Source organism: Schistocerca nitens, chromosome 1 (assembly GCF_023898315.1).
Source record: "Schistocerca nitens isolate TAMUIC-IGC-003100 chromosome 1, iqSchNite1.1, whole genome shotgun sequence".
NCBI classification, from domain to species: domain Eukaryota; kingdom Metazoa; phylum Arthropoda; class Insecta; order Orthoptera; family Acrididae; genus Schistocerca; species Schistocerca nitens.
The window spans coordinates 105,513,134-105,538,524 of NC_064614.1; the positions used below are offsets into that span (position 1 = coordinate 105,513,134).

The 25,391-nt window shown below is 37.9% G+C and overlaps 2 protein-coding genes across 5 annotated transcripts in view; one reads left to right on the plus strand and one right to left on the minus strand.

The window, feature by feature from the left end:
• LOC126241855 (STAM-binding protein-like A) overlaps positions 1–7,536 on the minus strand; it is a 62,856-nt gene extending 55,320 nt beyond the window's left edge. The window contains exons 1-3 of one of the 2 annotated variants that reach the window (XM_049948042.1): positions 7,306–7,536; positions 7,047–7,191; positions 6,781–6,879 (exon numbers count right to left, since the gene is read on the minus strand). In XM_049948042.1, coding sequence (XP_049803999.1) covers positions 6,781–6,879; positions 7,047–7,180 — 233 coding nt within the window. In that variant the 5' untranslated portion in view covers positions 7,181–7,191; positions 7,306–7,536. Of the gene's footprint in view, positions 1–6,780; positions 6,880–7,046 lie in introns of both variants that reach the window. The other variant, XM_049948041.1, reaches the window with a different exon arrangement.
• A 114-nt stretch (positions 7,537–7,650) lies between these two features.
• Positions 7,651–25,391, plus strand: part of LOC126241881 (DNA excision repair protein ERCC-1) — a 129,044-nt gene continuing 111,303 nt past the window's right edge. For 2 of the 3 annotated variants that reach the window (XM_049948043.1, XM_049948044.1), the window contains exons 1-2: positions 7,653–7,920; positions 7,997–8,166. In XM_049948043.1, the coding sequence (XP_049804000.1) occupies positions 7,836–7,920; positions 7,997–8,166 (255 nt within the window). In that variant the 5' untranslated portion in view covers positions 7,653–7,835. Of the gene's footprint in view, positions 7,921–7,996; positions 8,167–25,391 lie in introns of all 3 variants that reach the window. The other variant, XM_049948045.1, reaches the window with a different exon arrangement.

The following is a 25,391-nucleotide window of genomic DNA, read 5'->3' on the forward strand; positions in this document are numbered from 1 at the left end:
TGTATTTGATCGTTATTTGGTTACAAGTAACTGATATATAGCAGCTGGATGCTGTGGCTAAAATAGCAGGACATTGTTTCCCAAAAATAGAACATTCCTGCGCCTTGAATAAAATGTTTCTTTGCAGTTATTAAAATATAAGGGGCCTATTATTAATGACAGATAGCATGTTACCAGGTGTCCATCAGGTTGATGATCCCATACTAATAAAGTCTCAGTCTTACAGAAAGTTTCCACACTAAGTGACTAAAAACACTGGGTGGCTACTGTTGTTGTGGTCTTAATTCTGAACACTGGTTTGATGAATCTCTTGCAACTAGTTATCTTGTTTCTTGGCCACAGTTTGTCGGCGGCCATTCATGCAGGCAAACAGATTGTTGGTTGTCATGCCCACGTAGAATTCAGCACAGTGGTTGCAGCTTAGCTTGTAGATCACATGACTGCCTTCATAGGTAAGCTATGCCTTTAATGGGATAGGTGATGTCTGTGACTGGACTGGAATAGTTGGTGGTGGGTGGATGTACGGGACAGATCTTCCATCTTAAGCTATAACAGGGATATGAGACATGAGCCAAGAAGTTGGGAGCAGGGGTTGTGTAGGGATGGACAAGGATATTACATAGGTTTGGTGGGCAGTGGAAAACTACTGTGGGAGGAGTGGGATGGATAGTGGGTAGGATATTTCTCCTTTCAGGGCATGGCGAGATGTAGTTGAAATCCTGGTGGAGAATGTAATTCAATTGCTCCCATCCTGGGTGGTACTGAGTCATGAAAGGAATGCTCCTCTGTAGCTGGACAGTAGGGCTTTGGAAGGTGTTGGGCGACTGGAAAGATATGGCATGGGAGATCTGTTTTTGTACAAGCTCCCATGCCTTATCTTTCGAATCACCCAACACTTCCCAAAGCCCCACCGTCCAGTGACAGACGAGCATGCCCTGGTGCCTCAACCTTTGTTAGTCATTGTCCTTACCCATCTAGCCCTTACCTGTTCCCAAACCAGAACTACAAAGCCCTCTGTTCCACTGAAGTAGCCAGTCTTTTTACTTCTCTTCTTTTATGCTAATCCCCCCCCCCCCCCTGCACCTAGCTGCCCCACTCTCCACCTCATCTCTGCACACTCCCAGTAGCACCAATAGCACTTTACTGTCTCCCACCCCTACCCTGCTATCCCTCACCCTCCCCGCCCCAGCTTCCTCCTTACTCCCACACAGTTGCCTCTCCCATGATGTCCTGCTGCTCGCAGTCTGGTTCCAGCTGCCAGAGACTGTGGTCATACATGTGTGAATTGCGTTTGTGTGAGTGTATGCATGTGTGTATGTTGTATATTTTTGACAAAGGCCTTTTTGGCCAAAAGCTAACTTTCGGACAGTGTTTTTGTCGTGCCTTTCTGCAACTCAGCATCTCCGCTTGATGGTGAACATCATTTGATCTCCCTCTACAATTTTTATCAACAACACTTCTCTCCATACCAAACTGACAATTCCTTGATGTCTCAATGTGCACTATCAAGTAATGCCTTCTTTTCATCAAGTTGTGCCATAAATTTATTTTTTCCCAAATTCAGTTCACTACCACCTCATTTGTTATTTGATCTACACCATCTAATCTTCAGCCTTCTTCTATAGTACCATTATAGAACTGCTTATCATACTCATTTCATTTCTTTACAGTGCTGCAGCTCAGACAAGTCTTTTCTGAAAAGACTTCCTAGTGCTTAGATTTATACTGGATGTTAACAAATTCCTCTTTTTCGGAAATGCTTTTCTTGCTATTGCCTGTCTGCAATCATATCCTCTCTACTTTGGGCATCAGTTATTTTGTTGCCCAAATGTCAAAACTCATATAATACTTTCAGTTTCTCTTAATTCCCTAAGTGTGCCTGATTTAATCAAATTACCCCTCATAATCCTTGTTTTACTTTCATCGATGTTTATTTCATAAACTCTTCTCAAGACACTATCTGTTCCATCCAAATGTTCTTCCCTGTCCTTAGCCATCTCTGACAGAATTACAATGTTGTCATTAAAGTAATTTTTTATTTTTTTTATTTTTTTGCCCATTAACTTTAATTACCTTTCCAAATTTCTCCTTGGTTTCCTTTACTGCCTGCTCAATGTACCGATTGAAAAACACCGGGGATAGGCTGTAAACCAGTTTCACTTCCTTCTTAAGTACAGCTTCTCTTTCATGTAGTTGGGTTGGGTTGGTGTTGTTTGGGGGAAGAGATCAAACTGCGAGGTCATCGGTCTCATCAGATTAGGGAAGAAAGTCGGCCGTGCCCTTTCAGAGGAACCATCCCAGCATTTGCCTGGAGCGATTTAGGGAAATCACAGAAAACCTAAAGCAGGATGGCCGGACGCGGGATTGAACCGTCGTCCTCCCGAATGCGAGTCCAGTGTGCTACCACTGTGCCACCTCGCTCGGTATTTTGATGTAGTTCCATTTACAAGTGCAGTCTGATTTCTGTCCACGTTGTAAATATCCTTTCACTTACTGAATTTTATCTCTGCTACCCTCAGAATTTCAAAGATTTTTGTTCACTCAACATTGTCAAAAGCCTTCTCTAAAGCTACAAATGTGATAAACTTAGGTTTTCCTATTTTCAACCTACTTTTTAGGTTTATATGGTCATTATTGCTTCATGTGTGTGTACATTTCTCTGGAAACCAAACTGATCTTTCCTGAGGTTGGCCTCCATCAGTTTTTCAGTGCTTCTGAAAACACTTTGTGTCAATATTTTCATCAACGTTGGGTACAAAACTTTTTACATAACCAGCCTCCTATCACTGCACACTTTGATTCAAAAAGTCCCCAGGAATGCACTGGAGATGTCTTTTATTGTATGCCTTTCAGGTGATCAATCACTGACAGTAATGGGCCCATAATGGTTCTCCCTGAAGGCCCCATCAGTTTTGTAAAAAAGACAGAAATCTACCAGAGCCACAGCCTGTGATTAAGAGCAGGCAGGGAACAGGGAAGTCACCCCCCCCCCCCTCACTGCTCTTAGGAACTGTCAACAATTGTTAATTGTTAAGCCATGCATTAGAGTATTTTCGTGCAACACACATTTTTGATGAAGATGGGTTTCACATGTCTGACACAGCAGCTCTATTTACAACTGGCCATTAACAGTCTATCCTTTGGCTGCAAAACATCCAATGATGATGATAATGAGAACTGTCAAGTTCTTTGACCTAAAAACTCTTACCTGTGTTAGCTTGCTTTATTTAGGATTGTCCATTGGTTGGTTCAGCAATTTGTGGATGGATCATACTCAAGGCATCAAGTTCTACTGCTATGACAAAAGGGACATCAAGAAGATGGGATTAGTGAAGCCAAATCATTACGTTCATCTACACTTCTTTTTGTAAATGTGGTACAAATTATGCACACTTTTTGTTTTGCCACAACACAGTGCAAAATGGTTTGAACAACAGTCTTGCTAATATGCAATAAATTTACTGTTATTTTATATGTCAGACTTTGTAAAGGTTTGTCCAAGCCACTTCTAAATCGTACTCCAAGGAATGTTACATCCCATGAAATCATTTGCATCAATTATTCATAGCAGGCCTGGTCTGTGACAAACGAACATCAGTGTAAGTCACCTCCATTGTTGAAGATTTTGCAATATAGTTTCCCATTTTTGAAGCAAGACTCAACTGCCATAAACAGCCAGTCTCTGACAAGCACACGTGCATGAGCGACAAGAAGAGAGATCCTTGGCTCTTCTCAGCTGAAAGAGATACTCATTTCTCAGAAAGACATCCAGAACATTACCCCCACTGAGTACTCAAAGATAAAGCTGAGGATACTCCTCTGTAAAAGTCATACCAGAAACTTCCTGAACACACAGAGTGCTGAACTGTTAACCTAATGAACACTCAGATACATACTACATAACAATTATACATGAAAAACATTAGAGAATACATTATTACTAATATTTTTTTTTTAGTTGTCAAAGCACAGAAACAGCTTCTAACACTTGCTTGTCACTTCCATTTTGGTATACAGACATAATGAACAAAAATGTTAATGAATCCAGTAACAAAAATGTTAATGATCTGGTGGAGCTACTTGGCAGTGACACAAGCAAGAATACTTGCAGAAGAAATACTGAATGAAATTTCGAGATTAGTTAACAATGTGATAATTCGCCAACAGGACAATGTCATAAACAAGGTGGAGATAAGAGCCTTAAGAAACAGCCAACAGTTGATGTCACCAACAACATGAAAATGTCAGCAAAATAAAATTTAACACACTACCAGAAAAAGGCAATTTTGGGCTGAGAATTTTCTTGGTATTAACACCTTCAAATATATTACAATCTTGAAACCACTACAACACACTGGGAAAATAATTATTTTGATCATAAACATAAACACAGCTGTGGAATGCGGAAAGTTTATTAAAAAAAAAGGTCACATCACAATAGTTGGCTACACCAAGTCACAACCACACAGTCATCGTCTAACCTCACTGAGACATCTGGCTAAACTGCAGATCAGTAATTACCAAGAAATATATTTCACAGATATATTTCTGTAACAACACATTTGTTGGCTTCGCCAACTCACAACCAAACTGTCATCTTCCAATCTAAAATATACCCTGGGCTACACTACAGCTCAATCTTACAACAGAACCTCTAATGTTCTGGTGTACAACACAAACCGAAACACTGTTTTGCTCAATAGATCACTATCTCCACTAGACCTATATAGGTCTAGAGACAACAAGATCTAATCCACCACCCACAATAAATGAACAACATATTATAAACATACCATATATTTTTTACAAGCTTGCATGAAATGTATGCACACATACCCAAAGAAATACTGCATCATACTTCTGAACAACACACAAACTGCAGTATTGTTATTTCTACAAGTAAAATATACAAAGAAAAACATCCCACATTCCTTCTGCAAAACATATTACATTATATGTCAAAGAATATATACTGATGGCTCACACTGTCCACTACACCCCAAATTTCAGAAAAGAAAACTATCACTAGGGAACAAGATTCTACCAAACTAAGCACTGACACTCACTACTCAGTAATTAGATATTTTTCAGTGTGTAGCGCAGATCATTTAAGCCTAATGCAAATGAAGCAGGCAAGTCTATCTAGGAAAAATGTATTTATTTAATTAGCTACCTACAATCAATTAGTTATGAAATATAATGTAATAACTAATTTTTATTTGTGGGACATCCACAACTGTTCTGCAATATGTTTGTGATAAACAAGTATGCCACAGTGGTAAAATACTTCTAATGACTAAAGTCTTACAGAAGTCACTTGTGTGCTACTTCTGTCATGTAAGAGTTTGGTATGGCGGATATGTTTGCTGTGAAAAAGTAATTCCCTAAAGGAAGAACAAAGCAGGAGTACCTGTAGCCCATAATTTAAATGAATATTGGTATAACTTAGATTTCCAAATGCCCAGAATACTCAGACTCTTCCAACAGTTCATTTCCCACATCACAGAATAAACACAGTGAATGTATCATATTGTCTACAAAAGTGCATTGTGTAGTAAATAATAACTATGGTTGTTGACATCTTGGATATTCGGGAATCCAGCCGGATGTTCGCGTCGTTCCCACACGATATATCAACAGCGAGGCACACTGTTGAAATTTTGTGCGAGAACGACGCGAACATCCGGCTGGATTCGCGAATATCCAAGATGTCAACAGATCGCCGGGAAAGCATGAAGAATTACAACTATGGTTGTTGTTGAAATCTAGTGAAAATATCTCTGGACACTGTTGCTTCCAGTTATTGGTACAACATTTCTGGCTACTCTACTTCTGACTCATTAATTATGCACCCTGATGTCTTTATGTTTCATAAAGTGCATACTTTTGCCTTTGGATATATTGAGCAAGTTTCCTCCCTTTGCACCAGGCTGATACTTTGTTGAGCTCCAACTGGGTATTAGCACTTTATTTTGGATAATACTTCCCTACTGCACACATACACAATGAAATGCGTGAACAATTAAATAAAAAAAAGCAGTCTGCTAAAAGGCCAGGAGGAAGTAAGCAGAACATGGCTGAAGCACATAACTAAATGGACATAAAAAGGTACCACTATCTTCAACCTAAAAGTAGGCTTGAACACCACCAGTGTCTTGCCTGGCACGGTCCTATTGGTGGTGGTATGCTGTTGCCTAGCTATAAACAGACTCACTCAGTGGACATACAGTTGAACGTAGACTGAGAAACAAGAAACAGTTTGACATTCTTCACATTAACAAACACTGCCAGAGATGAAATAAGTGAAAAATGACAGATAAAAATTCTAGGGCTGATTGGATACTGAACCCCAGAAATTGCAATATGCTTGCAAATAAGTAAACATTGGCCCTTCTCTGCAATTTCATTATTGATCCATGCACCCTGAAAATTAATCTTGCATTTTCATTTTGTGTGTTCGTTTTCTAATTTATTGTTATAAATTAAAAGCATTTTTAGATGAGATCTATAGATTATTACAACGTTTAAGCAACCAAATGAATTACTCTTGCAGGAAGTATATCAGGATCAGGCAGAATACTGATCATATTTCAGATTCAAAAACTATTCATGCGATCCGTACAATATATTTAACTGAAAGCCATAGCTACAAGAATCTCATGTAAACAATATGTGAACATTTATGTCACAGTGTGTGATATAAAAAGTACGGGCGCAACCAAAACAAGCTATTCTATAAAACATTAAGTCTACAAGCAAACTGAGTATAAATGTGCTTACGTCATAAACTTCATATAAAGAATGAAGGCGTTTTCCAGGCTTCCTTCATCAAGGTAAACATTCGCCATTCTGACCATTTCCAGACCGGATCTAAAATATCTGTGAACGACAATTGTGAAACTGTCAACGAATATTTAAGATCATTATGATGCGAAAAGGATTAACAAACTCAATCAGAGGTATTCACAAAATCATTCCCAAGTATGTGCTGATGACAATTGAACTAGGCTATAAACAAACTACTCTAAACACATCTGATTATTAACCTTCGAGGAGGAATATTGTAGTCTATATCCACGGCATTTCCGTAATCAGACAAGGCTTTCAGTCGGCTGTGTGGTTCCATCACTCCCAAATCCGACGACGTTTGCGGTGCACTTCCATCACGTCCGAAATTCATGTCTATCTTAACTGCGCATTTAAAGCAGGTATAGTGAGTTAAACATTTTGTAACAGAAAGGAAATGTCAGAAAAATACATTTGCACGTTATTGGCACTTTTTCGAACTTCGGGTAAAATATTTACAAGCATGTCAAACATTGTATGCTTCTCTTTCTTGACTTTAGGGTGATCCACAGATCACAAGCCCCGCAGAACAACTGTAGCTACTATTATCCGTGGAGAAAGGAACTTATGACACACGGTAGCTTTCGGTGACGCTGTGGATTTAGAATCAATAGCAGCTGGTGTTATTGACAGTGTGACACATACAGTTTCCCAATACTGGAGCGGACTATCACCTAGTTGTCAACGATGTAAATACAAGATCCAGCAGTACAAGGAAGTCCATTGTGCTACTGACTACTGAGTGAGTACACTGACAAGCTCCCATGTGTCCTCTCTTCAGACCTAGGAACTTTGTAAGTGTTTGTAATCAAAAGGTAAACGAAAAGTTTACCGAAAAGAACATGCGAGGGCTGTCTGGATTAGTGGGTAGTGAGTTGTAACTAAGGAGTTGGTGATGTTCATTTATCAAGGAAGTTGACAGTGTTCGTTTTTGTTAGAAGAGTTAGTTGTATTACAGAAATTTTTCATTGTTTTCATGTATCGTATATATGGCAGGAGTGAAAGATGGTAATAGCAACTCTGGGAGCTGGTTGGTGCCAGAAAATAACACGGAAAGACATTCATCGTTCACATGTCAGTATTACAGTTTTTGGTACATTATAAGAGTTACTGTTTTAAAAATTTTATTCATTTTCTTGTATTATTCCAGCGGCCTTCCAGAATCTTAAAAAGTCGGAATTTTACAAGAATATTGACGAGCAACTGCCTGAGTCAGCGGATAAAGATATCGGAGTAAACAATTCATCAGCAGCTGGACCTTCAACCACAATAAGAAATACCGTCACAAAATCTAACGCACTCTTAGTCAATCCGAGACAAGTAAAGTATATTGAAACAATTGACTTTACGTAAACATATTGTGTATCCTCTTAGTTTGTCTACAAAACACTGCGTTAGTACTTCGATGTGGTTGAGAGAAAGCTATGGTCTTGACCTTAAGCACAATCTCTGTTATTAGAATACGGAAGTTGACAGTTTTCGTGTCCAGTGTACGTTTGTTCTTAAGGACTAAAATATGTGAGTGAATTTCTTGTTCTCCACTAACATAATTGCACAGTGTGAATGCTTATTTTATTTCAACGTGGCCTGTGTATGTTATTTAAATACTTCAAACTGGATGAGAACACATTTCATGATCTACAAACCTGCAACACATGCACATGGATCAAATCTGCACTTAATTTATTTTACTGAATTATTTAGTTGAGTTTTCTGGAAGTAAATCTATTTCAGAGGAGAAATGTGGGTATTATCTTTTACAGCCTATCTTCAGTTTTCTATATTTTTATCATATGTAACACTTGTTAACCAGTTTAATACTTGTTTTGATTTGATGTTTATCATTTTTCTACTTAGTTCTTAAATAATTAAAATTTTTGAAATACTTAAGTGGTTGATACTGATCTTCAACTGTGAAGTTATCAAAATGGTGGACATAAGCAGTACAACTTAATTCAACATGACATCACTCACTCTGCCATCCAACAACCAGTAGCTAACTTAAGGGGTGCTCGCTGATAAATTATGGTTTTGGGAGGGGGGAAGTAGTGCCACTCCCTCCTTCACATAAGAAACAAATCCATTAACCTCACATTATATAAACCATACTAAAAACACCACAAATTAGATATCATTATTTTCAATAAATCTACAAGGGGATAATGAAAGGCACAACTTGGCAGCAGCCATGAGCAAACAATACTCACAAAGAGACAAAATAAGATGGCAATATTGACATGCGTATGGAATTGTTGCATTTCACAGTATTTTGGACGTTATATGTATATTTAAACTTTAAAGAAACTATGGAAAATGACATGTGTAATGTAAGGTAATTGTACATATTTTGCAGATATAACAAAATTAACCACCAGGCTGATGTAACAGTAGACATGAAAATTGTAAAATTCCTGTTAAGCATGTGATATTAATTTTTGTTTCTGTTCAGATGTAGAGGAAAATATTTTACAAAGTTGGTGCCATTGACAGTTGATCTAGCATCTGTGAATCATATCTAGCAACAATGCTCGAATTGTTCAAAATGGCTGCCAACAATCTGTTTGAACTTTCGGCTGTAGTCACATGCCTAACAAACATACCTAATTTTTCTGTTCTGAAGTTGTGAAACAGTGCTTTCTGGATTGAAAACTTGTATGCTCTAATTTCGTCATTAAGTAAGCCTAACTGAACAATCTGTTCTCATTTAATTGTGGTTGTTTCTGAAATATGAGGATAGCATTCTGGTGGTCTTGTTCTGTATTTGCCAATTCTAGTGTTCATGTCTAATACACCTGGGAAAGTAAGATGGCAAAAGTGGAGAAAGAAGCTAGCAAGTGAAGAAGAAAAACATTATAAAGCCAAGTTGCAAGAGAGAGGTAGATAGTAAAAAGCAGCAACAAGACACAAATGTGCCTACAGTTTCTCCTCGAGCATTTAGGAAAAGCTGTCTGCAGAGCTAAGAAAGCACTGCCGAAGTCAGTTTTTGGTGAAACAACACACAAAGAGAGATCTGACAAGATTGCACACTAGACTGTATCAGTGACATGATTGAGACTTTTGATGTTTGTGATGATAGCCTTTTGATGTTTGTGGTGATATTAGCGGAATGTCTCCAACCTGCAAGGATGTCAGATCCGTAAAAGTTGGTAAAAGGGGAGTTCTAATGTACAAAAGGTGCCAAGGAAGAAGCAAGGCAGTTAATGGAAGAGGCCTTAACCACACAATTTGATACAATTGAAATTCCACCCACCTCTCTTTCTGAAATTAGGAAGATGATAAACTCTCTCAAGAATAAAAGCTCACATGGAATTGATGGCATTTCCAGCAGGATAATAAAAGCTTGTTCCCAAGAGATAAGTGGAATTCTTAGCCACATATATAATAGACTCTCTCTGCAGCAGAGTATTTTCCGAGATAGACTTAAGTACACCATTGTTAAACCACTGCATAAAAAAGGGGATACGTCTGATGTCAACAACTACCGCGCAGTCTCTCTTCTGACTGCCTTATCCAAAATTCTTGAAAAAGTAATGTATTGTACAGTAGCTTCACACTTTTGTAAAAATAAAGTTTTGACAAAATGTCGGTTTGGTTTCCAGAAAGGTTTTTCAACGGAAAATGCTATATATACTTTCACTAATGAAATATTAAATGCTCTTAGTAACTGGAAGTCACCCGTTGGTATTCTCTCAAAGGCTTTTGATTGTGTAAATCATGGAATAATTCTAGATAAGCTCAAGTACTGTGATATGAATGGGACAGTGCTCAAATGTTTTAAATCATACCTAACTGGAAGAGTGCAGAAAGTTGAAATAAGCAGTTCACATAATATGCAAAAAACTGGCGATTTCTCAAACTGGGAAACAATCAAGAATGGGGTGCCGCAAGGTTCGGTCTTAGGTCCTCTGCTGTTCTTAATATATATTAATGATTTGCCATTCTATATTCACGAAGATGCAAAGCTGGTACATTTTGCTGATGATACAAATATAGCTATCACACCCAACAGACAAGAATTAACAGATGAAATTGTGAATGATGTTTTTCAGAAAATCATTAAGTGGTTCTTTGCAAATGGGCTCTCATTAAACTTTGACAAAACACAGTATATACAGTTCCACACTGTAAATGGAATGACACCATTAATAAATATAGACTTCATATATTCATTGATGAGGGGTTGAACTGGAAAAAACACACTGAAGATCTGCTGAAACGTTTGAGTTCAGCTACTTATGCTATTAGGGTCATTGCAAATTTTGGCAATATACATCTCAGTAAATTAGCTTACCACACCTATTTTCATTCTCTGCTTTAGTATGGCATGATATTCTGGGGTAACTCATCATTGAGTAAAAGAGTGTTCATTGTACAAAAGCGTGTAATCAGAATAATTGCTGGTGCTCATTCAAGATCATCCTGCAGACACTTATTTAAAGAGCTAGGGATCCTCACTGTAGCCTCACAATATATATATTCACTTATGAAATTTGTTATTAACAATCCGAATGAATTCAAAAGTAATAGCAGTGTACATGGCTACAACACTAGGAGAAAGGATGATCTTCACTACTCAAGGTTCAATCTAACTTTGGCTCAGAAGGGGGTAAATTATGCTGCCACAAAAGTCTTTGGTCACTTACCTAATAGCATCAAAAGTCTGACAGATAGCCATATAGCATTTAAAAGGAAATTAAAAGAATTTCTGAATGGCAACTCCTACTCTTTAGATGAATTTTTGGATATAGTAAGTGGGTAATTCCCCCCCCCCCCCCAAAAAAAAAATATTAAGTGTCATGTAATATTTTGTGTAATGTAATATCTTGTATAGACACAACCTGACACATTCCACATCATTACGAAGTGTTGTATTCATGATCTATGGAACAAGTACTAATCTAATCAACATGCATATCAAAGAGGCTTCCAAATTATTTGAACAGGAATATTCACATATAAATGAAGATCTTCCAAAGTTCTATTCTTATCGACCACTTCACGTACTTCTTACAACAGAGAAAGATCAGAAGTTTGAAAGTGCATATATTATGAAAATGGGCAGTTACTTATGAATAAACTTTCTCACAAGATACCATCATTTCCACGCAGTGCAGATGCATTGGTAGCTGAAACTGTTTGTGCTCCTTATAATATCACCTGTGCAAAGGGAGAATGCTAAAATTATGGAGTAAACACTGTGGTCAAATTTATTACTGAAGTTGACATTACTGAAGAATTACTTTCTTCCAGTGGATCTGTATAAAACGAGCTGCAACCAAGATGATTCAATTCATGACTATCACAAAAGCATTTGGCCTTTTAAATAAGTTGCTAAAAGATTTCTCTATCCATGTCTGCAGCAGCATTAGACAACATAGAGTACTGAAGGCAAATTTCAAGGATTGTGAAATAATTCTGAATTCTCGGAGAATTTTGTCAAGTTGCAGAAGGAAACAATGCAAACTCATAGGGGTACTTAAAGTGTCCCATTATTCACAGCTGTGATATACTGTCATGATCCTGATGATGAACTAAAGGTACTTTCACATGGTGTTGTATCAGATCCTACAAATCATGACAAGTGTGCTGTTGTTGCCTTTTATAAGGCTATTTTAATTGATTTTCCTCATTGAGTCCACCAAGTCACATTCTGTATTATTAGACTGATGGAACAGCGTCTCAGTTCAAAAATAGATTCATTTTTGAGAATATTCTGCACAGCGAAGGAGACTGTGGATTTCCCACTGACTGGGACTGCTTTGCAACTTCTCACAGAAAGGGCGCTGTTGATGGAATTGGAAGTGATATCAAGAGGATGGTACGGCTGAGTGTACTGCATGGGAAGGAACATGTACTAATGCAGGCACATTTTCATAGGTTGTATCAAGAGTTGTGAGAGAACCTAGCATTTTGTATGTTCCTACAGAAAAAATTGTCCACAGTACTGTTGATCTCAAGGAATGATGGAAAAATTTGCAAAAAGTGCAAGGAACATTGTCCTCACGCTACGTGAAGAGCGGTGAAATACCACACCACCTTTGCGTTAGTTCAAATCCATCATTTACAGGAGACATCACACACACACACACACACACACACACACACACACACACACACACACACACACACACACACACACACACACACACACACACACACACACACACTTCTGGCTGATGATACTGACATTTTCTGTGTATAATATGAGTTAATTCGTTTGTTTTAGTATGCTGTTGCATAGTTTCATATTCAGTGTTTGTTTATGAATGCAACCGTACAAAGTAATTATGGACATCATTCTGATACCTTTTTGTGAAGTATAGTCATCATTAAGAGGTTTCCTGATAAGTCCATAGAATATGTAAGCCCTTACTCTTGTTTTGTAATGTTCTTGTGGTATATTTCAATCATTTTTATGCCCTATGGCAATAACTTTTTCATGGACAAAATGTCACATGCCTAAAAGTCACATGGTTAATGCACAGTATTGTATATAATAATACATAATAATATAATAGAGGGAAACATTCCACGTGGGAAAAATATATCTAAAAAGAAAGATGATGTGACTTACCGAATGAAAGCGCTGGCAGGTCGATAGACACACAAACAAACACAAACACACACACAAAATTCAAGCTTTCGCAACAAACTGTTGCCTCATCAGGAAAGAGGGAAGGAGAGGGAAAGACGAAAGGATGTGGGTTTTAAGGGAGAGGGTAAGGAGTCATTCCAATCCCGGGAGCGGAAAGACTTACCTTAGGGGGAAAAAAGGACGGGTATACACTCGCGCACACACACACATATCCATCCACACATATACAGACACAAGCAGACATCTCACAAGCAGACATATTTGAAGACAAAGAGTTTGGGCAGAGTCTGCTTGTGAGATGTCTGCTTGTGTCTGTATATGTGTGGATGGATATGTGTGTGTGTGCGCGAGTGTATACCCGTCCTTTTTTCCCCCTAAGGTAAGTCTTTCCGCTCCCGGGATTGGAATGACTCCTTACCCTCTCCCTTAAAACCCACATCCTTTCGTCTTTCCCTCTCCTTCCCTCTTTCCTGATGAGGCAACAGTTTGTTGCGAAAGCTTGAATTTTGTGTGTGTGTTTGTGTTTGTTTGTGTGTCTATCGACCTGCCAGCGCTTTCGTTCGGTAAGTCACATCATCTTTGTTTTTAGATATATAATACATAATAAGTTGTAGAAATGTAAAAATAAAGTACCATTAGCATTCAATTATAATGAAAGATTTTGGGTACCAGTAAAATATTATACATCAAATATGTAACAAAACTTTAGAAAATTTTCTCAAATTATCAGAATGACTTTTTGCCATGTCTTCTCTATCACATGCCTAATAGATGTAAATTAATTTACTTTATGTTCTAAACTAAAATTCTAACTTGCATATAGTACTTATCCTAATTGTATTAGTTGCTATAATTATTTGTAAATTGGAAGGTACATGACAACTATTAAACAAAAGAAGCAGTGATAAAAGTAACTTTCAAATGTCAGATGCCTAACAAAAAAAAATACTGCGAAATGCCCTTATCATTAAGTTCAGTATACCTACACAGAGAAAATGAAACCCATGATACCCACCAAACACGCATGAATGTCTTCGTAATAAAATCCAAAAACTGAATAAACTCATCTTAACAACATACCTGTCAAAAACACTACAGTATAAGAACACCCAGACTAACAAGACAAAATAAAGCACAATTCAGTATATAAATCAGACAACATAAAAAATAATACCAAAAAATACCACAATTACTTCCCCCAAACAACCATTTCTGTTTATCCCTGCTACCCCTTATAAACAAAAATGCACCAGCCAATAACTACATTCTTACCCCAAATGCCATATGAACTAAAATTTATTTGAAAATGATAGGAAACACTCCTTTCAAAATAAATAAATGATATGTCAAATGAAAATAATGTAAAAATCCTGAAATACCACTAAATCTTCTAACAAAATTGTACACTGTCAGCTTCCTTGATAAATAAACATCACCAACTTCTTACATACAACTCACTACATACCCATCAAGACAGTCTTCAAATTTTTTTTTTTTAACCTTTCATTTAACTTTTGATTACAAGCACTTACAATGTTTGTAGTTCTGAAGAGAGGACACATGATTTTTGTCAGTGAGCTCACTCCATATGCATTTGAGAATAGGGAGTTTTAAATCAAGTGTGTTACTTGACGTGATACTCTTTCAAACTAAATTTCGGTGTGAGGAAAGTTGATGAGTGTTTTGTCATTTGTAGATGATGTATTGTTGTGTGATTGATCAGACAGTGATGCTTGACAGCCATGTTTTGGTGAAGCAGTTGTGCGACATACCATAACTTTCACTCAGTCATATTTAGTATTGGCAGAATGTATGGAATGTCAAAAATGTGGAAAGCCTATCAAAATTGTTAAAATGGCTCCTTCCAGCAGCAGTGATGGTTATTATATTGTGCTATTCTGAAGACAATTAGTGATGATCAATTCAGTGGGGAACATGGTTCAGAAAATCTAGGCAGGCAATCCAAAATATCATTCATTTGACTTATTATTTTTTATATCATTTGTACATGTTGTTTCATGCACGCAAACTGGGTTTCCATGGTTGTTCAGTTGTTGATTGGCAGGGAAGAGGATTGTGGGAAGTTTTATACTTTGAAATGGTTCTTATTTAAAATCTGCTGCTGTTATCATCTTCAGTACGAAGACTGGTTTGATGCAGTTCTCCAAGCTAGTCTATCCTGTGAAAGCCTCTTCATTTCTCAAAACTACTGCAACCTATATCCATTTGAACCTGCTTACCATATTCATCTCTTGGTCTCCTCCTACAGTTTTTACCCCCCACCCCAACAAACACACACACTTCCCTCAAATTCTAAATTGACAGTTTCAAACAGTTAAAACTCCAGGTTGGAATATCAGCAATACTAGGAAAAGGGTAGATTACTACCCACCATGAAGATGACCCAATGAGTTGGAAACAGATGCAATGAAAAGACTGTTACACATTATAGCTTTAGGCCCAAAGCCTTCTTTAGCAAAGAAAAAACAAACACAGTCACACAAGCAAACAGACTTCAAGCACATGTGGCGCGTTTATTAGCACACTGGCCTCACATTTGGGATGACAATTGTTCAAACCCACGTCTGGCCATCCAGATTTAAGTTTTGCATGATTTCCCGAAATTGCTCGAGGCAAAGGCTGGACTGGTTCCTTTGAAAGGGCATGGTCGATTTTGTTCCCTATTACTGACAAAATCCAAGCCTCTGCTCCATCTCTAATGACCTTGATATCAACAGGACATTAAACACAATCTTCCTTCCTTAGCTCCGTCTGGAATCCTGGTCAGAGCCGTCAATGGTAGCAGTCATCTGTGCTTGAGGTGTGCTTGCTTGTTTGAATGTGTGTGTGTTTCTTTTGCTGGAGAAGGTGTTGGCTGAAAGCTGTAGCATGTAACAGTCTTTTTGTTGTGCTGTCTGCAACTCAGTGGGTAATCTTCATGGTGAGTAGCAATCTATTATTTTCCTAATGTTGTTAAATTGACAACTCCTTAATGCCTCAGGATGTTTATTATCAACTTATCCCTTCTTTTAGTCTAGTTGTGCATAATTTTTTTTCACTCCCCAGCTCAATACGTCCTCTTTGATTTTGTGATCTACCCACCTAATCTTCAGAATTCTTCTATGGCACCATATTACAACAGCTTCTATTCTCCTCTTATCTCAACTGCTTATCGTACACATTTCATTTCCATAAAACACTACACTCCAGACCAATACCCTCAGGAAAAACTTACTAACAGTTACATTTGTATTCAGTGTTAACATATACTTCTTTTTTAGAACTGCTTTCCTTGCTATAGCCAGTCTGCATTTTGTATTCTCTCAACTTTGTTTATCATCACTTATTTTCCTGCCCAATGGCAAAACTCATGAATTACTTTAATTTCTCATGACCAGATCAAATTCCCTCAGCACACTTGATTTAATCTTTTCAATTACAGTGTCATTGTCAAACCTCAAAGCTTTTGTTTCTTCTTCCCCAACTTAAATTTCTACTCATCCCCACCCCCCCTCCTCTTTTTACTGCTTGCTCAGTGTACAGATTGAATAACATTGGGGTTAGGCCACAACCATGTTTCATCCCTTCTCAGCTGCTGCTTCTCTTTCCTTTCCTTCAGCTCTTATAACTGCAGTCTGTTTCCTTCATAAGTTATAAATGACCTTTCAATACCTTTATTTCATCCCTGCTACCTTTAAAATTTCAAAGAGGGTAGTCCAATCAACATGGCTGAAAACTTTCTCCTAATCTACAAATGCCATAATTGTAGGTTTGCATTTCCTCAACCTGTCTTCTAAGATAAGACATACTGTCAGTATTGCGTCATGGGTCCCTACATTTCACTGGAACCCAAAAAACCCCATATTGGTTTCCACCATTTGTAAATAATTCGTATCAAATCATGACTTATCAGACTGACAGTTCGGTAATAGAGACATTCTGTACCAAGTGGCCCAGGCAAAAAATTATTGGTAACTTGACCATCTCAGAAAAATTTGGTATTTACTGTGTGCATTCCCTAATGTTTAGTGGACTCAAAAACATTTTTAAACAGTTTTGTTGTTTATCATTTAGAAATGGCAGCCATTTTTGTTTCAGACTGCAAGCAATTTTTTGCTGCAGGCATCTACAGTTTTTTTGTGTTATTCAGTAATGGGTTGCCCTACGTCTTTCAAATAAAAAGTGTTTGGTTCAGCACACACTGGACTACAAATTAAAACCAGTATAGCCTAGTTGAATGTATTCCTTAGTAGGTTTTTAATAGCTCAAAGCTATTGGTCACAATTTATTTATTTTTTTTTTTTTTTTTAAGCCCTCAATTTTTGAACAGTAGTTTTCCGCAGGAGTAATTTCTCAGTCTAAACATTTTTTGCGCTGTTGTGCTATACAGTATAGTTACATTTTATAGACTATCCATGGTGAGAAGTGTACACACAAAAAATACCCTATTTTAAAGACCAGATTTTTTGAATTATTTCTTTTTTTGGCCTGCAATATTTTTGTCGAGGGACCAGATAAAAATCTGGAAGTTACATGCATAATAGACTGTATGATATCAAAACTCGGTACAAATGTCAACTTTGAGATTCAATTGAGAGTTATGAAAAAATTGCAAATACTAGTCAAAAATGTGTTTTTTGAATATGCAATATGTAAGCTAATACAATAAAATGTATCAATTTCGTAATCTAAACATAGCTATGAATACTTGTTATTTTTTATTGAAAATTATCCAACTAATTACTCTATGTTGTTCTCATCTTCTTTGTTTTTGTTATGTCATTCATAAAATGTCTGAGAAATTTCTTCATTAAGTTTGGGCGTTAGGTTAAAAGTTCACCTAGACAGGGCTGTAAATTCCAGGGAAGACATCTCGTCAGTACACTTTTAAGTGGCAGCCGAACTTCATTCTTCTCAACTTTTTTGAACTAGGTCCTTGGTCCTGGTGGGTGGTAAAATGTAACATGTGCATCTTGGTTTTAACAATCAGTATTATCAACTTTGGCAGTCCAATGCAGTTCATCAGAAATACAAGCCCACTTTGTCTTTATTTTGGAGTGTTAGTGGTACAAGTTTTCCGCATTATTGAAATTCACTATCGCTATATGTTGATCTGACCATGTACTTGAGCAAGTTGACACTATCATGTGTGTTCTTCTCAACTTCCCAGGGCATGATGCGAAAAAGTGCCATTCCACATCAAGTCTAAAATCTTCTCTGTGAAAGGAGATATTATTATTATTATTATTTATTATTATTATTATTATTACTATTAAATAATTATTATTGTTATAGCACCATCAGAGAAGTAGATCAGTTTGTTGGTGAATTGGTGGTGCTGTTTTATGTAGTCCATTAATTACAGTTAAAAGTGTGCACATCTGTAATGTTGTGTTCAAGGTGGGCAGTTATGGCATACCAACTGTGCTCTGTAGTTTATCTTGATTTTTATAATAGAACACAAATGGATGAATTGTGGCCTTTTTTGTTTACCCATTGGTGCTTTTGTACTTAATCTTGAACAACAAAGGATCAGTTTTCCAAAAAGTCAGCAAGAACTAAGCAATCATTAACTGCCAATGTTTCCTTTTTGTCTATCATAAATTTACCTTGAGCTATAGCAGTAAAATGATGCATTTTCATTGTTAGCTACCAACACTTCAAAAAAATCATCTCATGGCTTTATGATTGTCACCATTTCCATCCCCCTCATGAACCATGGACCTTGCCGTTGGTGGGGAGGCTTGCATGCCTCAGCGATACAGATGGCCATGCCGTAGGTGCAACCACAACGGAGGGATATCTGTTGAGAGGCCAGACAAACTTGTGGTTCCTGAAGAGGGGCAGCAGCCTTTCCAGTAGTTGCAGGGGCAACAGTCTGGATGATTGGCTGATCTGGCCTTGTAACACTAACCAAAATGGCCTTGCCGTGCTGGTACTGCGAACCGCTGAAAGCAAGGGGAAACTACAGCCATAATTTTCCTGAGGGCATGCAGCTTTACTGTATGGTTAAATGATGATGGCGTCCTCTTGGGTAAAATATTCCGGAGGTAAAATAGTCTCCCATTCGGATCTCCAGGTGGGGACTACTCAAGAGGATGTCACTATCAGGAGAAAGAAAACTGGCGTTCTATGGATCGGAGCGTGGAATGTCAGTTCCCTTAATCAGGCAAGTAGGTTAGAAAACTTAAAAAGGAAAATGGATAGGTTAAAGTTAGATGTAGTGGGAATTAGTGAAGTTGGGTGGCAGGAGGAACAAGACTTTTGGTCAGGTGAATACAGGGTTATAAATACAAAATCAAATAGGGGTAATGCAGGAGTCGGTTTAATAATGAATAAAAAATAGGAATGCGGGTAAGCTACTACAAGCAGCATAGTGAACTCATTATTGTGGCCAAGATAGACACGAAGCCCATGCCTACTACAGTAGTAAAAGTTTATATGCCAACTAACTCTGCAGATGATGATGAAATTGATGAACCGTATGATGAGATAAAAGAAATTATTCAGATAGTGAAGGAAGATGAAAATTTAATAGTCACGTGTGACTGGAATTCAAGAGTAGGAAAAGGGAGAGAAGGAAACAGTGGGTGAATATGGATTAGGAGAGAGAAATGAAAGAGGAAGCCGTCTGGTAGAATTGTAGATTAAAACTGAAAAAAGGTTGGAACTTAAGGAGATGGAACCTGGATAAACTGACTAAGCCAGAGGTTGTACAGAGTTTCAGGGAGAGCATAAGGGAACAATTGACAGGAATGGGGGAAAGAAATACAGTAGAAGAAGAATGGGTAGCTCTGAGGGATGAAGTAGTGAAGGCAGCAGAGGATCAAGTAGGTAAAAAGACAAGGGCTAGTAGAAATCCTGGGGTAACAGAAGAAATATTGAATTTAATTGATGAAAGAAGAAAATATAAAAACGCAGTAAATGAAGCAGGCAAAAAGGAATACAAACGTCTCAAAAATGAGATCGACAGGAAGTGCAAAATGGCTAAGCAGGAATGGCTAGTGGACAAATGTAAGGATGTAGAGGCTTATCTCACTAGGTGTAAGGTAGATACTGCCTACAGGAAAATTAAAGAGACTTTTGGAGAAAAGAGGACCACTTGTATAAATATCAAGACCTCAGATGGAAACCCAGTTCTAAGCAAAGAAGGGAAAGCAGAAAGGTGGAAGGAGTATATAGAGGGTCTATACAAGGGTGATGTACTTGATGACAATATTATGGAAATGGAAGAGGATATAGGTGAAGATGAAATGGGAGATATGATACTGCGTGAAGAGTTTGACAGAGCACTGGAAGACCTGAGTCGAAACAAGGCCCTGGGAGTAGACAACATTCCATTGGAACTACTGACGGCCTTGGGAGAGCCAGTCCTGACAAAACTCTACCATCTGATGAGCAAGATGTATGAGACAGGCGAGATACCCTCAGACTTCAAGAAGAATATAATAATTCCAATCCCAAAGAAATCAGGTGTAGGCAGATGTGAAAATTACCGAACTATCAATTTAGTAAGTTACAGCTGCAAAATACTAACATGAATTATTTACAGACGAATGGAAAAACTGGTAGAAGCCGACCTCAGGGAAGATCAGTTTGGATTCCGTAGAAATGTTGGAACACGTGCGGCAATACTGACCCTAAGACTTATCTTAGAAAATAGATTAAGGAAAGGCAAACCTATGTTTCTAGCATTTGTAGACTTAGAGAAAGCTTTTGACAATGTTGACTGGAATACTCTCTTTCAAATTCTAAAGGTGGCAGGGGTAAAATACAGCCAGTGAAAGGCTATTTACAATTTGTACAGAGACGAGATGGCAGTTATAAGAGTCGAGGGGCCTGAAAGGGAAGCAGCGGTTGGGAAGGGAGTGAGACAGGGTTTTAGCCTCTCCCCGATGTTATTCAATCTGTATATTGAGCAAGCAGTAAAGGAAACAAAAGAAAAATTCGGAGTAGGTATTAAAATCCATGGAGAAGAAATAAAAACTTTGAGGTTCGCCGATGACATTGTAATTCTGTCAGAGACAGCAAAGGACTTGGAAGAGCAGTTGAACAGAATGGATAGTGTCTTGAAAGGAAGATATAAGATGAACATCAACAAAAGCAAAACGAGAATAATGGAATGTAGTCGAATTAAGTAGGGTGATGCTGAGGGTATTAGATTAGGAAATGAGACACTTAAAGTAGTAAAGGAGTTTTGCTATTTGGGGAGCAAAATAACTGATGATGGTTGAAGTAGAGAGGATAAAAAATGTAGACTGGCAATGGCAAGGAAAGCGTTTCTGAAGAAGAGAAATTTGTTAACATCGAATATATATTTAAGTGTCAGGAAGTCGTTTCTGAAAGTATTTGTATGGAGTGTAGCCATGTATGGAAGTGAAACGTGGACGATAAATAGTTTAGACAAGAAGAGAATAGAAGCTTTCGAAATGTGGTGCTACAGAAGAATGCTGAAGATTAGATGGGTAGATCACATAACTAATGAGGAGGTATTGAATAGAATTGGGGAGAAGAGGAGTTTGTGGCACAACTTGACAAGAAGAAGGGACCGGTTGGTAGGACATGTTCTGAGGCATCAAGGGACCACAAATTTAGCATCGGAGGACAGCGTGGAGGGTAAAAATCATAGAGGGAGACCAAGAGATGAATACACTAAGCAGATTCAGAAGAATGTATGTTGCAGTAAGTACTGGGAGATGAAGAAGCTTGCACAGGATAGAGTAGCATTGAGAGCTGCATCAAACCAGTGTCAGGACTGAAGACCACAACAACAATAACAACAACAACCATTTCCATTCTGTCTTTTGTCACCCATTGTTTGCATTCTGTGTTGTCAGGCATCAAATCACCTTCATCCAGTTCTTCAGACATGTCAATTAAAGCTTGTTTTCTAGGACAGTCTTGATATTTTCCCATGATCATACAGTTGTAACCATCAGTATTACGTACCAGAACTTCCAAGAGGTCTCTGTAGCCAACTCTAAGATAGGCTTCATCTGTCATCAACTTTACATTTTGGTGATACCAACAAATGCAAATTAGCCAGTTAACTCTTCAACAAAACAATTGTGTCCTGAATGGTACAAATAGTTAGTGAGAACCTTCATGAAACTAATAGATCTGAAACCTGCTAGTGTTTAGCCAGTTCAAAAACCGTTCGCGCATACAAGGAATAAGATTAATAATATGCAGTTAGCCCAGCCACACTTGTATAAACCATGTAAGTAAATAAATCTAGTTACTACTCAATTGCCAGTTTAGCTAGTTAACACTCCAGCAAATTACCTGAGTTAGAAATAAAAAAGAAGTAAAAGGAGAGCTGCAGTAGGCACGCAATGATTAAGACACAAATAAATATCTTGACATGCTATGCAAACCTGTCTTGGCAATGCATAGTGGGCTCAGGAAGATTAAGTGGCCATTCAGTGGAATGCTGACTTGGCTCCAACCGGGCAGATTTCAACCAAATCCCACAAGAAGAAACACAGATGACAGCCTAATTAACAGAGAAATAAATAATTCAGTACAGGAATTCAGCCTGGCCTCTACTCTTGACCGAACACCGCCACACAACGGTGAGAATTACAGCAACAAGAAAAGCAAGTAAATAATTTTTCAATGAGTTAAATGGAGTCAAATCAAGGAAACTTAGTCAGCCAAAATAAATAAACAAGTAACTGTCATGTGGAGCAGAGCACTAAACTCCAAGCTAACGTGTTCAGTTGGCTAACGAACCCCTGACTTACAGTAGATAAACCTAAACTTTTGAATAACATTAAAACAACATATAAGATAGTAGAACAAATGCAAAATAAAGTCCTCACTGAGAAAGACTGAATAACGAAGATTAAGATGCCCTACCTTTACCACAAATAATGAACAAATGCAATCAAACTTGATAGTATAAACATCCAATAAGATAACAGATAAAACTGTGTACTCTAGTAATAGTACAAGCAGGGCATGGCACATGAAATTAACCCACTTAATATATAACTGTGTACTGCCACAAATGAAATGTGTTACAGCAACCATCTAGAGAGTTGAGATCATATTTTGCAAATAGCACTCAGATTGGAGCATTAAATACACAAACAAATCAGTTTTATAAGAGTGCACACACTAGTTTCCTGCCTGGAGACACAAGTGGAATCAATAATCATAAACACATCCACACAACAATCCAGGAAACACAATGTGGATCCAACACACAGCTTCAACAGAGTGGTGGTACACCTGCAGGTCTGGTTGGTCAGTGAAGCTTACAATGTGTTCCTTCCCTCGGTACATGACCCACATGTCCAAAAGTTTTCAGCTGGCTATAACTGAGGTAATAATGGTTCGCAATCCACGAACTCACCTGATTGTCTCTTCCTGTTATTGCTGCTATGCTCGGAGCCGGTAACTGTTAACTACCGAACTTGTGCTAGCCATCTACTGCCAATTCACATCCCTGTGAACCTGAACCAAATAACGCCACCAGGGGCAGATCCCTTATACCTCACCAAGAGTATCTACAGAAGTCTCCTACCTGCCATCTTCCACAGATAACAGCAGTTGATAGCACCAGGTCGTTGACTTGTTTAGATGTCGGAGTACTGTTAAGTGAAAATTGTGGGACAGTGAGGAACTTGACATCAATAATGAACACTTCAAGTAAATTTTAGGAATGCCAGCATCAACAGCTGTCTGCACTTCCTGCCACGGCACAGTACCAAGACATTTTTTTAAATCACTATTGTCATACAGCACATGTATGCAATGGTGCCCAACAGTGCAATGCAATGATTCTTGATCATCACATTCACATCCGATTTAATAATTACTATTGTCAACACTCTTTTAACCTTTTCTGTTGCCTTTTGAATATCATATTGACTGTAATTAACGATAATTAAGACATTGTGCAACAGTTTGTGCAGCTGTAACTGACGCAAGACTCCTCAAGCAGTGACAATGGCGTTCCTGGTCTGAAACTGTTTGTCCAATCAGGGGCCTGGATTTTTCTTATCCTCTTATATGAATCAGATACTGTCAGAGAAAAACTAGAGAGGATGTTGTTAGCAGGCAGGTGTCGCTGTGCCATGTCAGCAAACTGCCGTGGTGGAAGCTCCTGGTCATCAAAACACCACATTTATCTCCTGCCCAGGCTGGAAGTCTTAAACATTATTGCATGACATTAGGGTAACCATTTAACATAAGTGTTACAGGTTGTTGAGAGTTTCTGATGGAGCATTAGGCAACTGCTGACTGAAGTAAGCAACATAAACATAATAGAAGATGCATAAGTAGCTTGGAGGGATGAAATAGTGTAGCAGAGGACTAGACAAATGCCATGCCTAATAGAAATCCCTAAATAATATGTAATGTATGAACTTTAACTGATGAAAGGAGAAAATATGAAAATCATGCAAGCAAACAGGAAAGTGGACTAAAAATGAAATTGCTGAAAAGAACAAAATGGCAAAGCAGGTGTAGTTTGAGGAACAATTCAAAGCTGTAGAAGCATGTGTGTCTATAGGAAAGATGGTTGCCATGTATAGGAAAGTTAGAGATTTAAAGTTAAAGAGAGAAGCAGTAGTTTCAAGATAAAGAGCTCAGCTCAGGTAATACCAAGCAAAGAAGTGAAGCCTGAAAGGTGGAAGGAATATATAGAAGGACCTAAGTAAAGGAAAGATACGTGAAGACAAGTAGTATGGAAATGAAAGATACGATGAGATATATAGGAATGCTAGAAGAATTTGACAGAGCACTGAAAGACCGAAGTCTAAGCAATGCCCCTGGAGTAGAGGTCATTCCTTCAGAATTATTGAGATAGGGACAACCAGAACTATTCCACCTAGTATCCAAGATATGTGCAACCAGCCTTCAAGAACAATGTAATAATTCCAATTCAAAAAACGGCAGGTGCTGGCAGGAATGAGTATTATTGAACCATTAGCTAATAAGT